Genomic DNA, 16,180 nt, shown 5'->3' with positions numbered 1-16,180 from the left:
AACTAGATCCCAAACTTTGTTCCTTTCGAATTCATTTAATTCATTTTGCATTGCAATGATCCACTCTGGTTCTTGTAATGCTTCTTTAACATCTTTAGGTTCTATGAGAGAAACAAAAGCAGAAAATGCACATAGATTCTTAAGAGAGGATCGAGTTTGCGTACCTTTGTTTGGATCACTTATAATGTTCTCTGGAGGATGTTGATATGACTTTCTAGTTCTTCTTCGTAGTATGGATGGTGTGTTTTCATTTAATGAACTTGTACTTACTTCATTTGAAGTATTTCTAATTGGTGTACCCAAAACAGTATGTTCAGGAACTATCTCAAGATCTTGAGGTTGGGTCTCAAGATCAGACTGTGAGTCTTCAATGTTAACAACCTGTTTTCCTTCATCCTCAATACTTTGTATGGTATCCTGCATGTTAATCTTTTTAACTGCATTAGCATTTTTAATATCCAGTTCATCATCACTTAAATCATCAAAATGTTTATTAAGGTTTAACTCTTTAAAACCTTCACTTAAAGTTGCATTTTCGGATTCATCAAAAACAACATGTATACTTTCTTCAACTAAACCTGTACGTTTGTTTAGCACTCGATAAGCTTTACTATTAAGTGAGTATCCAAGAAATGTACCTTCATCACTTCTAGCATCAAATTTACCTAAATTGTCTTTACCATTATTATGAATAAAACATTTGCAACCAAATGGTTTAAAGTATGCTATATTCGGTTTTCTTCCTTTGAATAACTCATAGGGAGTTTTCTTAAGTATGGGTCTTATAAGGCATCTATTTAAAACATAATTAGCTGTGTTAACAGCTTCAGCCCAATAGTGTTTAGCTAATCCATTTTCAATAAGCATTGTTCTTGCCATCTCTTCTAAAGTTCGATTTTTCCTTTCAACTACACCGTTTTGTTGAGGTGTCCTAGGAGCTGAAAAGTTATGGGTTATACCATATTTTTCACAAAAGGAGTCAAAGCCTAATTGATCAAACTCTCTTCCATGGTCACTTCTAACCGAGACTATTGGAAGGTTCAGTTGAGTTTGCATCTCTTTACAACGTCTTGAAAACAGTTTCAAGGCTTCACTTTTATCCTTTAGAAAATCAACCCACGTAAATCTAGAATAATCATCAACTATAACTAGGATATAAGATTTACCTCTTATGCTCCGTACACGCATTGGTCCACATAAATCAATATGTAATAGTTCACATGGTCTTGATGTACTTACCATTTTCTTCGGTTTAAATGAACTTCTTACTTGTTTACCTTTAATGCATGCGTCACAAATAGAACATTGTTTATAGTCAAGAGCTGGAAGTCCCTTAACTAAATCTTTACTTACCAACTTCAGCATGGTGTGAGTATTGATATGGCCAAGACGTCTATGCCAAAGTTTTGGATTATCTGTAATAGCTTTCAAACACTTGAAATTTTGCACTGCAATTTCGTTAGTATGTAAAGCATAAACATTATCATTTCTAAGAGCAGTAATGAGAGTATCTCCAGTATTGGGATTTTTAACAACACATTTTTCTTTGTCAAAAATTACTTCATTACCTTTATCACATAGTTGAGACACACTTAGCAAATTAAATTTTAGACCTTCAACTAAATAAACATTGTCAATAGTTTTAGATGGATTCTTACCAATTTTACCAACGCCTAAAATTTTGCATTTACCTTTATCTCCTAAGGTGATTGAGCCATTGCATTTTTCTTTAATTTCAGAAAATAAAGATATTTTACCACTCATATGCCTCGAGCATCCACTATCCAGAATCCATTTTTGTTTATCCTACAAAACAAAAGAAAATAACCTTTCTCAACCTTACTTGGCTATCCAAGTGACAAATTTGGAACCATATTCGGGATAGACCATGTTGGGTGGTCTTGTTCCTTTAGGAACCCATATTTGCTTTATCTGTTCACGTAATTCAAAAGGAAAGGAATTCTTGATAATATAATCGTCTTTACGTCTGTAAGGACATGCAAATCTTATATGTCCTTTTTTGCAACAAAATGTGCAAGTAGGAGTACGTTTATGTTTATTTGCACCTTTTACAAATGTGGTTTTACTCTTATAGTTATGTGTAACATGATTATAACCAATACCACGTTTATCACTAGTTGATTTTTGTTGTGTAAGCATTTTAGTAAGTTTAGATTCAGACTCATTAAGCTTGTTTAATGCTTGTAGATTTTTCTCAGATTCCAGTTTCAAGGTTTTGATCCTGGCTTCAAGATCATTGTTCTCATTTTTAAGATCAATAAGCTGTTTAGTCTGACTGAGATTCTGTTCTTTCAAGACCTTGACAGTCTTTTCAAGATTTGATTTTTCAGCCTTTAGCGAATTATTTTTATTTATAATTTCTTCACAACCTTCAGCATAATGACGTATTCGATCTTCCAAAATGTTTTTCTCATCTTTTAAAATTTTCTCAATTTGAAACATATTTAGGAGTGTTATAACCAATTCATCTTTTGTGCATGTGTTAAGATATTCACGTACCTCTTTGTGATTTTGATCTAAATCATTATTGTCATCATTATCAGCCATAAGACATATATGAGCTTGTCCATCTTCATTTTCAGATTCGGATGATACTTCGGAATCACTCCAAGTTGCAACCATCGCTTGTTTGTTCTTGTTCTTTTTGTAGGATTGCCTTTTCTTCTTAGGACAGTCCTTTACGATATGTTCTGTAGAACCACATTCAAAACAAGCAAGTTTGTTAGTCTTAAAATTTGAATTAGAATTAGAAGACTTACCTTTATTTCTGGATTTAAATTTCTTAAATCGTTTTCGCATCTTCATAATTCCTTCAAGACCTTTTGTAATTAACGCAAATGGATCTTCCTCATCATCGCTATCTTCACTATCACTTGAGGATTCATGATGTTTCTTTGCCTTTAATGCAAGATTTTTCATGGAAGGTATTACATCATTATCTCCATCATCATGTAGGGTAAGTTCATGTGTTGTGAGTTTTCCAAGGAGATCGTCAAGCGATAGAACTCTCAAGTCTTGAGCTTCTTCTATGGCTGTTACTTTTGGTCCCCATTTAGATCTTGGAAGACACCTTAAGACCTTCTGGACTTTTTCTGCATTAGTAAAAGTTTTTCCAAGAGAATTCAAACTATTAGTAATCAAAGTAAAACGAGTAAACATTTCATTTATATTCTCATCCTTTTTCATTTTGAACATTTCATATTGATGCATGAGGATGTTGATCTTTGTTTCCTTTACTTGACTTGTTCCTTCGTATGTCACAACCAACTTGTCCCATATTTCTTTAGCACTTGTACATGAAGAAACTCGATTGAACTCAGTACCATTCAAAGCACAACATAATTGATTCATTGCTCTATAGTTTTTGGAAACCCATTCCAAATCTGTTTGTGAATATTCGGACTCGGACTTTATTACATCATTTCCTTGAGCGTCCTTTTTCATGGGAATCTTAGGTCCTTTAGTTATGATCTCCCAAAGCTCCATATCTTGATCAATCACAAACATTTTCATCAAAGTTTTCCAATGTGAGAAATTTGTACCGCAAAACAAAGGAGGTCTTGAACACGAACGACCTTGAGCAAACAACCCTTCTCCTATTGGATCCATCACAAGATATTAATCTTTTTGTGTGAAACTTAGCTCTGATACCAAATGAAAGTTAATAAGAGGTAGAATACTCTCTAGGGGGGGGGTGAATAGAGAGTTTGGACTTTTAAAATTTTCTGGCAGTTTGTCTCAAGAGTTTGAGGAGTCTGTCAAAACTTGTCTGCTGGAACAGTTTTGAGCCAATTCGTAAACTATAACGTATGTGCGGAAAAATAAACTTTAAAGTATAACACACGATATGTTAACGAGGTTCGGTTCTAACCAACCTACTCCCCGCCTATGGGTTCTCTTTCAACCCGTAGGATTTCAACGCCTTTTATTAATCCGACTTTAATACAACCAAGAAGATCTCACTATCTCCTCTCACCACGTTCTTCCCCTTGAAGAACCGTATTACAAGTCCCTTTAATAAAAGCAAAATCCCAAATCTCACAATAGAGATTCACAAGTTGAACACTTTAAAAAGTATTCTTGATTAGGCGTATTAAACTTAATCTAACTCTTTTTGAACTCTTAAGCCTATTACAAATGTAAGAGCTAGATGAACTAAGAATTACAACTCTTTAAACACTTAGAGAAATCTTAAATCAAGATAGAAAGTTGTAAGAAAAGGTGTATCAAGATGTTGTCTTAGTTCTGGACGGAAGCCTCATATATATAGTGTACGCCTCAACACATCTTCAAAAACAAGAAGGCTCCTATCCGTTATTTTCTGTTGACCTGGTCTTTCAGCGCCTGACTTCAAGATCTTGAGGTTATCTTCAAACTGACGTGTACTGACAGCTTAATAATAATTTCGTCATTGTGTTTGTAATTGTCCAATGCTATGCTGCCATGTTAGTACTTAAACAAGATATTGAATAATAAGCATAAACCAGATTTATCAACATTTAAATAACCATTTAAATTAATTCCTATTTTTTAGGATCGCTATTTACTATTTTTAGCATAAATTCAAATTTCATCCAAATAATAGTAAATCTAGATCTTGCTTAAATATAGCCGTGTACAATTAATAATAAAACATGTGTACCTTGTACTATATTTAATCACCAAATAATTTTAATCACATATTTTAAATCTAAGTTTAAATATGAAATATTTAAACGTTAAGCAACAATGTATAACAAAATATTTAAACTTTATTCAAATAAATCCAATGTTAATTTTAATGAACCTTGACCTATTAAAATATTTCAAATATAATTTCAAGGAACATTGACCTATTAAAATATTTCAAATATAATTACGAAACTAACCTGATTAAGAACGTAATTATCTTCAAGACTTTGAAACACATTTCAGAACTTATAAAATCACTTTAAAATAAACTTAAGTTCTTTAAGCACATTCCATCGACTTCTTTCTTAAAAATATAAATCAAATGTGTATCAAATATGATTTTAAACTTACTTAAACAATTAAATGTAATTACTTAATTTATTTGTTTAAACAATATGTGTTTTGAATTATCATCATCCAAGAGAATTAAGTCTTTAATCTTTCCTTATTATTTAAGAGAGTTGAGTCTTCAGTGTTCATCGTCAAAGTAATTTTTTTCCTGATGAAGTTTCAATCTAAGCGGATTGTATTTATTTCTACCTGTACCTTTATTTATTATTAGTTATCTTTTAAATGTATGTCTCTATTCTAATCTTTGTGGGGTCTTGGCTTGTTTATGTTTAAGTTAATCGCGTCACTGTCCTTTAACGTCTGGTCTGTTCCACAGATAGTCGAGTATAGAGTTAAGGCAGACTAATGGTAACCTAAGGTTAGGTCCGGGGGGGGGGGGGGGGGGGGGTTGAAGGGGGCAACGTAAGCAGGATGTTGAACTAAGAGTGGGGACTTGGAACATAGGCACGCTACAAGCCAAGTCATTGGAGTTGGCGATTAAACTTTCTAAATACAAGATTCAAGTGGCTTGCGTTCAGGAAACTAGGTGGAAAGAGCAAAAAACAAGCGTTTTAAACGGTTATAGGTTATGGTATGCAGGTTTGGATGGAAAGCGAAGTGGAGTAATTTTTGTAGCTAATGATATCCTAAAGCAAGTGGTAGAATTTAGAAGGTGCAATGATAGGATTATGCTAGTTAGAATAGTAGTGGGAGAAGAGGTCATATCGATCATTAGTGCGTATGGAACGCAAGTTGGCCTAGATGAAGAATTCAAACGTGATTTTTAGGATAATCTTGGTGACCTTATAGATACCATCCCTGCCAATGAAAAAGTTTTAATAAGTAGAGACTTCAATGGACACATAGGTAAGGAGGCAGTTAACTATAACTCAGTTCATGGTGGGTTTGGTTATGGTGTAAGGAACGAGAGTGGAGAGATCTTGCTTGAGTTTGCGTTAGCAAAGGAGTTGGATATAGAAATTCGATCTTTAGAAAGACGGATGAGCACTTTATTACCAACAAGAGTGGTAGGCATGCAACCCAAATTGACTACTATTTAGTTCGGAAGGTTGATCGGAGCTCTTGTTTGGACTGTAAGGTCGTGCTGGGTACAGAGATGCCCACCCAACATAAGTTATTAGTACCAGTGTTTTATATGAGGAGAAAGATTGTCGAGAAGAACATAAAGGTCAGGCAGACAATCACGTGGGGGTAAACTTAAAGAGTATATGGTTGCAACCTTGTCAAATAAGATTAAGACGTCGGGCTACCCAAGTATATCAGACGATGCAAATCAAATGTCGGCGACGATGGCGGAAACCATTCGAAAAGTGGCAAAGGAGACATTACGAGTGTCGACAGGGAAATCAAAGGTGTACAAAGAGTCGTGCTGATGGAACGAAGAAGTGCAAAACAAGATAAAGGACAAAAACAGGAGATTCAAGGAGCTTATGGCTTGCACGGAGGAGGAGGATAGGACACATAAGAAGGAGAGGTATAAAAAAGCAAAGCGGGCGGCTAAGAAGGCAGTAGCAAAGGCAAAAGATCGCTCGTTTGAAGCCTTTTATCAAACGCTTGATACCAAAGAGCGGGAGAAGTATATTTTTAAGTTGGCAAAATCAAGATCTAGGAAAAAGAAGGACCTAATGACAGTGAATTTCATTAAGGATGAAGGTGGAAGAGTACTCCTAAAACAATAGGACATCAAGATGAGATGACATCAATATTTTTCCCAACTGCTCAATGAGACTAGGGGTCGAAAGGAGGAAATTCGACAAACTTCAGACATCCAAAGAACACATGATTATGGGTAGATTATTGATATTATGTGTGGAGGGTTTTAGGAGAGTGAATTCATTGGCTTACTAACCTCTTTAATGTCATCTTGAAGTCTAGTAAGATGCCAGAAGAATGGAAGACTAGCACACTTATCCCACTGTTTAAAAAACAAGGGTGATGCACAAGCATGGGGGAACTATAAAGGGATCAAAATTCTAAACCATACTATGAAACTGTGGTAAAGAGTGATTGAGAAAAGAATTAGACGAGAGATGGTAATTAGAGATAACCAATTCGAATTCATGCCGGGAAGATCAACCACCAAGGCAATACATCTTTTGAGGAGACTGATGGAAAAGTATAGGGAGCGAAAGAAGGATTTGCATCTGGTGTTCATAGACCTGGAGAAAGCATACGATAGCATACCACGAAGCATCGTTTGGGATATCATCGTTTGGGATAGCATCAAGAATAGAGGTATTTCACGAAGGTACCTTGAGGTAATACAGGACATGTATGATAGAATGGCGACTAACATACATACACCGGTGGGTATGACAGAGTTTTTCCCAATTCAAGTAGGACTACATCAGGGATCAACACTAAGTTCTTCCATTTTTATGGTTATTATGGAAGAAATCTCTAAATCCATCTGGAAAACCGTACCATGGTGCATGCTTTTCGCCGACGTTATAGTTTTGGTTGCAGAAACCAAGGAGGAGGCTAATAGTAAATTATAAGAGTGGAGGGAAACCTTGGAGGGTATGGGGTTGTGCAAGTCGTACGAACACAGAATACTTGCGATGAAATTTCAATGGGATAGAATCGATAGGGGAGCTAGAGGTGACCATAGGGGGAGAAGTTGTTGTATGTACGTCCAAGTTCAAATATTTGGGATCGGTGATTCAGAGTAATGGGGAGATTGATGGAGACATTATTAATCGTATACAAGCGGGTTGGCTTAAGTGGCGAGCAACAACGGAGGTGCTTTGTGATAAAAAGTTCTCGAGGAGATTAAAAGGTAAATTTTACTGCGTTTCAATTAGACCGGCGTTGTTATATAGGACTGAATGTTGGCCTGCAAATAAGGTTTTCGAATAGAGGATGGAAGTAACAGAAATGTGTATGCTTAGGTGGATGTGTGGTAATACTATGATGGATAGGATAAGAAATCAGGAGTTCAGGGAGAAGTTAAGGGTTGCACCTCTCTCCGCAAAGATGTAGGAGAACAGGTTGAGATGGTTTGGGAATGTGTAGAGAAGGACACATGACGCCCCAGTAAGAAGGATCAAATGCATCATAGTGGAGGGCAAGAGAAGTCGAGGAAGATCTAGGAGAACGTGGGAGGAACAGATTAAAAAGTGATATGCATGAATTTCACCTTTTCAAGAACCTGACCAGGGATAGGGGCAATTGGCGATGCCTTATCCACGTCTTAGATTACTAAACCCGTCCCTTTCACCCATCGTTTGCTATTGTTCATTGCCTATAATTGTCACTATTTACCTCCTTTGTTACTTTTATCTTTATTGTTAGTTATTTGTACGTATTCTATTTATTATATTTGTAAGTTGCAGGTTTCTCTTTGTTTGAAGACCTTTTTCGAGCCGATGGCTCTTTGACCGCACTCTCCTCTATGGGTATGAGCTGTCGTCGTTCTTCCCTCTCCAGACCCTGATCATAGTTTTTTATGAGCGAGATACACTGGGTATAATGATGATGATGATCATGATGGTCCATTTTCAAAAATATAAATGATGCAAAATGAGTGTGAAATATGCTAAATGAACATATATTTTTTTTCATCGTTCATTTTATTTTACATCATTTTTTATTTTTGAAAATAAATCGAGCACCTTTACCAAATATCTATTTAATTAAAAGGAGTGATGAATATACCTAAATCCCAAATTGATTATTATATTTAGTGTAAAACTAATATAGAATCCCGTGGCACGATATTATTAGTATTTTAGATTTAAAAGTATTATGATTTTAAAAAATATTATCATTATCAAATTGAAGTTTTCATGTTAAAAATGTTATAATAATAATAATAATAATAATAATAATGATAAAAATAATAATAATAATAATATTATTATTATTATTATTATTATTATTATTATTATTATTATTATTTCTTAAAATAGAATTCTATTATTCTCATTTGATGATAGATTTTTTTTTCATTTCAAATATACTACCCCTGCTTTTGAATTATTTTTAAAGAGAAATTGAGGGTTTTGACTTTTCTAGTAGAAATATAATAAACACAGATTCTTGTGAGAGACGGTCTCTTTAAGAGAACCTTCTCTAATTTGATAAGCCCATTATTATTTTTTAGTTTATTTAAATTTTAATAGGTTGGGCCTGAGAGACATCTTTCACAAAGAAGATCTCTCAAGAGACTAGTTGCATAATAAATTATGCCATATAATAGAATAAAATCAATTTTACTTTATCTAATTTAATAAATATAGGAATTAACCATTTTGATCATTCCATGTGGTCAATCTTTGTAAAGAATCCTTTAAGTTAATAGTATGATATTTAACTTAATAAATATAGTAGTTAAGGTCAATGAGAGATTTTCAACGCACCTATCACAGCTAGTTGGACATTGAAAAAAATATGTGTTTTGAAGGATATCCTTAAGCAATGGGTTGTGCAAGATTCATACTCTATTAAAGAAACTTACATGGCATCTATTAGCTCTAACTTGAAGACTAGATGGAAACATCTTGTTTGGAACAAAATTTCAGTTCCTAATCATCGTTTTGTGTGCTGGTTAGCTGCGAAAAAGAGATTGCGTACTAAAGACAAACTCTTAAGCTTAGGTGTAGTAAAGGATGACTTGTGCCCCTTGTGTGATTTGCATTCTAAAACAACTAAGCATGTGTCTTTTGAGTGTTCGTTTAGTGTGCGATGTATTGCAGCAGTGCGCTGTTGGGTAGGGATTAGTTTCTGCGTTATTGATAAAATGGACTTTAGGAAGTCTAGGAAGAATCAATTGAAACGAAGCTTGTTGTGTGCTATTTATGCTGCTACGATTTACCATATCTGGATGAATAGAAACGTTGCTATTTGGAAAGGTTATGTGAGAAGCCCGCAACAGGTACTGTGCACCATTAGGCTGACTGTTCGGGATTGTTTTGAAGCACTGTATCCTAACTACACTAACAGTAAGATTAGAGTTTGGTTGTAATCTTCTGGTTGATAATACTGATCTGATCAGGAACGTTGCCTTGATGAGTTTGCACAAGCTACTATATCCATCAGGAATGCTGCTTAGTGTGTTTTTGAGCGTCTGATGCTGCTATTGATATCTACAAATGTTTTACTTGTGTCTCGCTTATTTTTGTAATACTTTGTATAGTTTGATACTAGTTGGATGGTTGGCTAGCTATTTGGTTTCTCATTTACTCTTTTGCAAATAAAGAGTGGGCTGAAGACACCCTTTCTAGAAGGTGGACCTCGTTTCCATACTGATGCAAATTAAGTAAGTGCGAAATTCTTGTCTGGACTGTATTTTAGATTTTTTAGGATGAACGGAAAAATTTTATTTACCAAAAAAAATATAGTAGTCAAACAATTTGATTATTTTATGGCAAATCTCTGTAAGGATGCCAAATGGAATTTTCAAATCCTTCTAATTAATTGTATAATGGTTAACCATTTTGATTATTCCATAAGACAAATTTTTGTAAAGAAATCTTTAAAGTTAGTTGTATAATATTTAGTTCAACAAATGTAGCAATTAAACAATTTGATTATTCAATTGGCAAATTTTTATAAAGATAAATGGTAAATTTTGTTGTGTCAAGCTCCAAATCTCACCTTAATGGAGGTGAGCTCGATCACCTCATAGCATACTCATTGGCTTGCACATTTGAGAATGATAGTGTGTGTGCAAAGGGGTATGGGAGCATATGCTTTGGTCACTCAATGAAGTGATAGGTGAGGTTGATTTAGAGTGTCTTAATGTAGAGAAGACACGAAGGATAGGATGTCTTGAAGGCTGCTCGAGTGGTCGAGCGTTAGTGGATCGATTGAGCCAAGTAGCAGCTCAAGACAGTAGCTTCTGAAGAATGCTCGACCAGTTGAGCGAGGGCTGCTCGGGTCGAGCGGCCAGCAGTGCCTTTGTTTGTCAGCTTTCTGTTTTGGCTTGTTTGGGCTTTAAGCCCTTTTGTCCTAGGTTTTTCTAATATGTTTTATGATTATATAAGGAATCTTAGAGCATCATTAGGGTTATGAGAGTGATGCTAATACACCGGAAGCAATGAGGGTTTATTTCAAGAGAGCTCTTCATTGTTGTGCTATGTTTTTCTTTGCATTTGTTTTTGTGCTCGTTCTTCACTATTGTTATAGTCCATTCACAGCAAATTTGATTATACCACATAAATTTTTATTTTATTTTATTTTTTTATTTTTTTATGCTTCTAGAGTTCTAGTTAATTGTATGATTTTATGATTAATTCTAAACTATCATCAAAATCAAAATGGGAAATTTTGAGCTACACAGTCGTCGACTCGTGGTGGAGTCCGAAATCCTGTACTTCCCTCAACGGCATAAACCCTAATTTGTTGTTTCTGTCTCATCGTCCGTGTTCCTAGAACATCAACAATGGCGTCCAGACGATTTCTCACCACATTAGCCCGCCAAACTTCTTTCTTCTTTTCAAATTATCATCCTCACTCTTTTCACCCTTTCAAATTCATACTTTCTAACCATCTTCACCGCCTGCCTTACATCTTCTCTTCTCAATTTCATTATCATTCATTCATTTTCCGCAAGTTTTCTTCCCGCACTCAAAACCCTAAATCTCCGAAATTTATTGAAATGGAAGACAATGATCACTCCGAAGACGACAATGAAGATGAAGAAGAGGAGGAAGATTATTCAAGTCAAGAGGAAGGTAGATGTATCTCAAATGAACCATCTAAGCTTGCTGAAAGATCGTATTTTGTCGAAAATAAAATTAAAGAAGCTGCTGATATTGGTTATAAGGTTATTGGCCCTCTTCAACCTAGTGATCGGGTCTTTAAGAACTATGAACCGGTTTTTGCTGTTGTTCAGGTTTGATCAAGTGTGTTAATTTTCGTGTTAAGGTTGATTTTAGGGTTTAATTGGGATTTAATTTGATTTGATTTGATATTTTGGGGTGTAGGTTGGGTCACATCAGTTTAAGGTGAGTAATGGAGATTACATATATGTGGAGAAACTCAACTATTGCGAAGTTAACGATAAGGTAATTTTAGTGCTACAGTTCATTTTTTTATTTTTCAATTATATTTTAAAGCATTGGATGTAATCTAGTACTATATGTTAGCGAAATTTTGTATTGTGCTATCCTCTGATTTTTCAAATGAAGTAAGGTTGTTGATTGAAATCTGTGACCTTTTATGATCCTGAATTTTCCATAATAAATGGTTAGCTTGAGAGTATGCTAATTGAGCTAAGAGTTAAGAGTTGAATGGCCATTGGCCTCGAAGCAATTTAAATCAAATGTGTTAGTGTACTTCTCAATATGACCGGCTGAATTGTCATTCCACATTTGACTGGGTTAGGAATCAGTTTTATAACTCAGCAATTGAAGTTGTGTGTCGGCCTTGTTTTATAGTGCATTGCTTCATTTAAAATGCAATAGTTTGTTCATTCTTTGTCATCATTTAGCTACAAAGGTAGACGACCTTGATGGGTTTGCGGGATGATGAGGGTGGTGGTTAGAAAATAAGGGAAGTGGATTTGGGGCTCGTTCATCTCCGACAGCCATGATGGGTTTGCGGGATGGTGAGAAATAAGGGTAGGTTCTTGGATTTTGGTGGTACAAATTTTAGGATATTTGAGGGTGGTGGTGAGGTTTGAATGGGTTTGGGATGTTTGGGTTTGGTGAGGTGGCTTGTCTTGGTTTCGAAGGGTTGATAGAGCGAGGGGTTAAAAATGGGTTTTATCATGGCTTGTAACTCCTCATCTCTTTCTTCATTAAACATGACATCCTATCTTCTTATATTTATGCCCAGAATTACCAGCTTTTCGAAAATGATCATCACATCATTCACATAGACCTTTCCTCCATTTTTCGTACACTTCTTAGAAAGTGATTTAAATGATTGGATGATTTTGTAATTTAGAGCTCTTTGAGCTTCTTTAATGGAGGCATGGTAGTTTCTTGTTTCTCAAGAAAAACATCCATTGAATCCATTTGTGAGTGTCCGTAAGGTCACTGGAAAGAATTTCTCTGAACCTAGTTGTAATAGATTGAGCCCTTTCTTATAAGATTTGGAAGAAAGAGCAATAACTTTTTGAGAAAGGGAAGATAGTGGATAGCACAGTTCGAGTCCATCAATACTCCTTGAATTCTTGTTTCTTTTCATAACCAAACATTACACCCTGAATATCTATATATATACACAAGGATAACTACTCTTAAAATAAACTCTAATAGAATTTCCTATAAAATAGAGCTGTATAACTGAATCAGTTAATCTGTGTTTGCCTACTGTTTTGCCATACGCCCATACCCATACCCATACCCATGCCCATACCCAGCCCTTTTATCTTTTTATCCGCCTTTTATACATGATATGCTGGACTCTCCTCATTTTAGTTGTGACAAAATCCGAGTAAGATATAAAGACATAAACAAACTATAACTACATGAACAAAAATAGTGAGATATCGAGACATTGACTAACTATAGTTTATAAATAATTTATTTTACAAAAGTTAACTTATGCATTCAGCGCAGGTGGGAAAGTAGTTACTTCCACGGGGATAAGAAATGGGTGGGTAGTGGGTACCAGCTTGTCCAAAATATTCCTACAGCTTGCAAGTTTGGATGCATCTTGTGGCATCTACATTAGAGTCCACATCTCAACCCTTGTCTTGTTTAGACTACATCGCGGACGAAGATGAGGACATAAGGACTCGAAGTACTCAGACATCCACCAATGGTCTACATCCAGGTGTGCTAGCCCGTCGATATATTCGCCTAAGTAATAGCTCCCCAAGAAATATCCCATAGATCCCACGCCAAATTAGAACGAGGCCTCATGTCCGTACATATCTCCACTATAGCCATATAATAGAATGTGATATGTTGACGTTACTTTCCGCGCAACTCACTAATATGCTCCACGAATAGGCCACTAAGAGCCTCAACCCATGGCCTCAAGCCATGCCTCTTCATTAGGATTAGTTCAGTCCCATTTTTTGTTGTATGTCGTGCAACATGATAGTCTTCTCCCTAATGCATGTGAAAGGTGTTGCCATGCTGATCTTCGTTTCCCGATGCCTATGTTCATGTTATCTAGAAAATTCATGTTTACACCCTCCTTTTTTACATACTTTTTTTTTAATTTTTTTAACTTGTGTTCTCCCAAAAATTTTACATACAAGAAGGCAAAGCAAAAACAAAGGAAGATTTTATACCAATTTTTGTACATACTTTTTTAATCTTCTCAATTTTATTTATGCTTTCATCAAGTTGCTTGTCACAGATTTCATCCCGTAGTGTTTAATTTGTTTTAATGATTTTGTTCTGTTGTTCCTGGATTTGTTTCCTTGCAGCTGATATTAAATAAGGTCATGATGGCGGGTTCAGCATTTCAAACCATGATTGGGAGGCCTATATTGCCAGATGTGGTGGTTCATGCTGTTGTGGAGGAGCATGTAAGACACCTTGGAACTTTTCTTTGCATTTAATAATGGTATATGGTTCAATACTGAATTTCGTGCTTTAATTGAGCTGAGAGATAGAGACTGCACTTCTACTGATCCCCTATGTTGGGAGAAGAAAGAGAAGATACTGTTTAACACAAATTTTTAGCTTCACACAATTTCAGTTGATTATAAAATCATCAATCGTTAAGATTCTTTTATAGATTTTTCATGTTTCTGTGATATAATTCTGGACTGCAGGCTTTTGATCTTTCTGAAAGATGTGGATATACATTTTGATGGATAAAGTGACTATAGGCTTTTTTTTTTTACATTACAAAATCATTATCTTATATGCCCTTAACCAAGTAGCCAAAACTTTACTTTTCCGAAAGTTAATATTCATGTCAAAAAGAACATAAGGTAAAGTCTTGCAATAGCTCAATTTTCTGTTTGGCACATGGGTCCAATTTTTGTTGTGTGACTGAAAGGTTTCAATAAGCAACCTCTTTGAGAAATGCAGGTGTTACTTCGTTATGGCGTGATCCTTCTCTAGATCCTCACTTATGGGGATTCTTTGTGCACTAGGCGGTCCTTTATAAACATTGTGTGTATAAAGAATTAGGAGGTGCTCTTCATTTCCAGTGAATGTTTATGCCATGTAAAGGGGGGTTTTGGCAAATAGCTTTTTCCTTGGTTTTTTGTCGGAGCTCTTGATTTTTGGTTAGTCAAACAACTAAAAAGTGTTTTGTAAACGATTTTTAAGTCACAACCAAAAAGCTATTCGGAGTAACTTTTATCATTGGCTTTGGCTTTTTACACACTTTTTCTATAATAAACGACAAACAACCTATAGTTATATCTTACCAAATATTTCCATAACAACTGGTTTAAACTACTAGCTTAAACAACTTGCATATTAGCCAATATTTTCAACTGTTCAAACCAGCCAACAACCATTTGCCAAACAGACACAAAGCTAGAACTTGGTTGAGTTTTTGCTATTGTGATGTTTTTGACGTAATGTAATGTTGGGTCTTGGTTTCATTTTTAGGCTTTAGATGCCAAAGTGATCATATTTAAAAAGAAGAGGAGAAAGAACTACCGGAGGACCAAAGGTCACCGACAGGTAATGTCGATTTGAACTTTGTGGCATTACTTCGCAGCTCACGTGTCAACAGTTGAACTGCCAGTTGATATATAATTGGACTTGTAGGAGCTCACTCGGTTGAGAATAACTGACATCCAAGGTGTTGAAAAGCCAGAAACACCACCTGTTGGAAAGATGTCAAAACAATCATCTAAGAAAGTACAAAAGGTAGCAGTGGCTGCATAGTCAAGGTATCATGTGATCAATGTGGCAATTAGTCCGTATTTACCAGTTCAAAGCTTAACTCTTGCAAACCAACACAGCGTATCACCAATTACATGTCATATTTTACTCATTTTATGCAAGGTAAAAGTATTATCAGCAAAAGAATCTGGTTCTTGACCCCACAGATTATATTGATTTTTGTAGGTATATAAGTTGCTCAATTCATAAACCATTAAAGAGACCTGTCAAATTTATCCTTGGAATGAAAGGAGCTAGAATTTTGCAGAAATTAGTTGGATTGCATAGTATTCTTTAATGAAATTATCTGTTTGCCCATACCCAGTTTGTTCATAGATCAGTTTTCCCCCTTGTAAGAATTACAGAAGGGATGTTTTGGCCAA

The 16,180-nt window shown here is 35.3% G+C and overlaps 1 protein-coding gene across 1 annotated transcript; it reads left to right on the top strand.

Annotated features, from left to right (window-relative positions):
* Positions 1–11,288: 11,288 nt before the first annotated feature.
* Positions 11,289–16,180, top strand: LOC130804398 (50S ribosomal protein L21, mitochondrial-like). The gene is made up of 5 exons (XM_057668818.1): positions 11,289–11,881; positions 11,973–12,053; positions 14,375–14,476; positions 15,519–15,593; positions 15,681–16,180. The coding sequence occupies exons 1-5, from the start codon at positions 11,429–11,431 to the stop codon at positions 15,798–15,800; spliced, it is 831 nt and encodes a 276-aa protein (XP_057524801.1). The 5' UTR covers positions 11,289–11,428; the 3' UTR covers positions 15,801–16,180.

The sequence above is a fragment of the Amaranthus tricolor genome, chromosome 17 (assembly GCF_026212465.1).
Source record: "Amaranthus tricolor cultivar Red isolate AtriRed21 chromosome 17, ASM2621246v1, whole genome shotgun sequence".
NCBI lineage: Eukaryota > Viridiplantae > Streptophyta > Magnoliopsida > Caryophyllales > Amaranthaceae > Amaranthus > Amaranthus tricolor.
The sequence above is the reverse complement of the archived record's forward strand: the minus strand, read 5'-3'. Positions and strand labels throughout refer to the sequence as shown.

What these genes read in the sequence shown, in the direction of transcription:
- LOC130804398 (XM_057668818.1), top strand. Translation starts at nt 11,429, where the DNA reads ATGGCGTCCAGACGATTTCTCACCACATTAGCCCGCCAAACTTCTTTC. An exon ending in CGGTTTTTGCTGTTGTTCAG is followed by an intron (nt 11,882 to 11,972) that starts GTTTGATCAAGT and finishes TTTGGGGTGTAG; the next exon opens with GTTGGGTCACATCAGTTTAA. An exon ending in ATTGCGAAGTTAACGATAAG is followed by an intron (nt 12,054 to 14,374) that starts GTAATTTTAGTG and finishes GTTTCCTTGCAG; the next exon opens with CTGATATTAAATAAGGTCAT.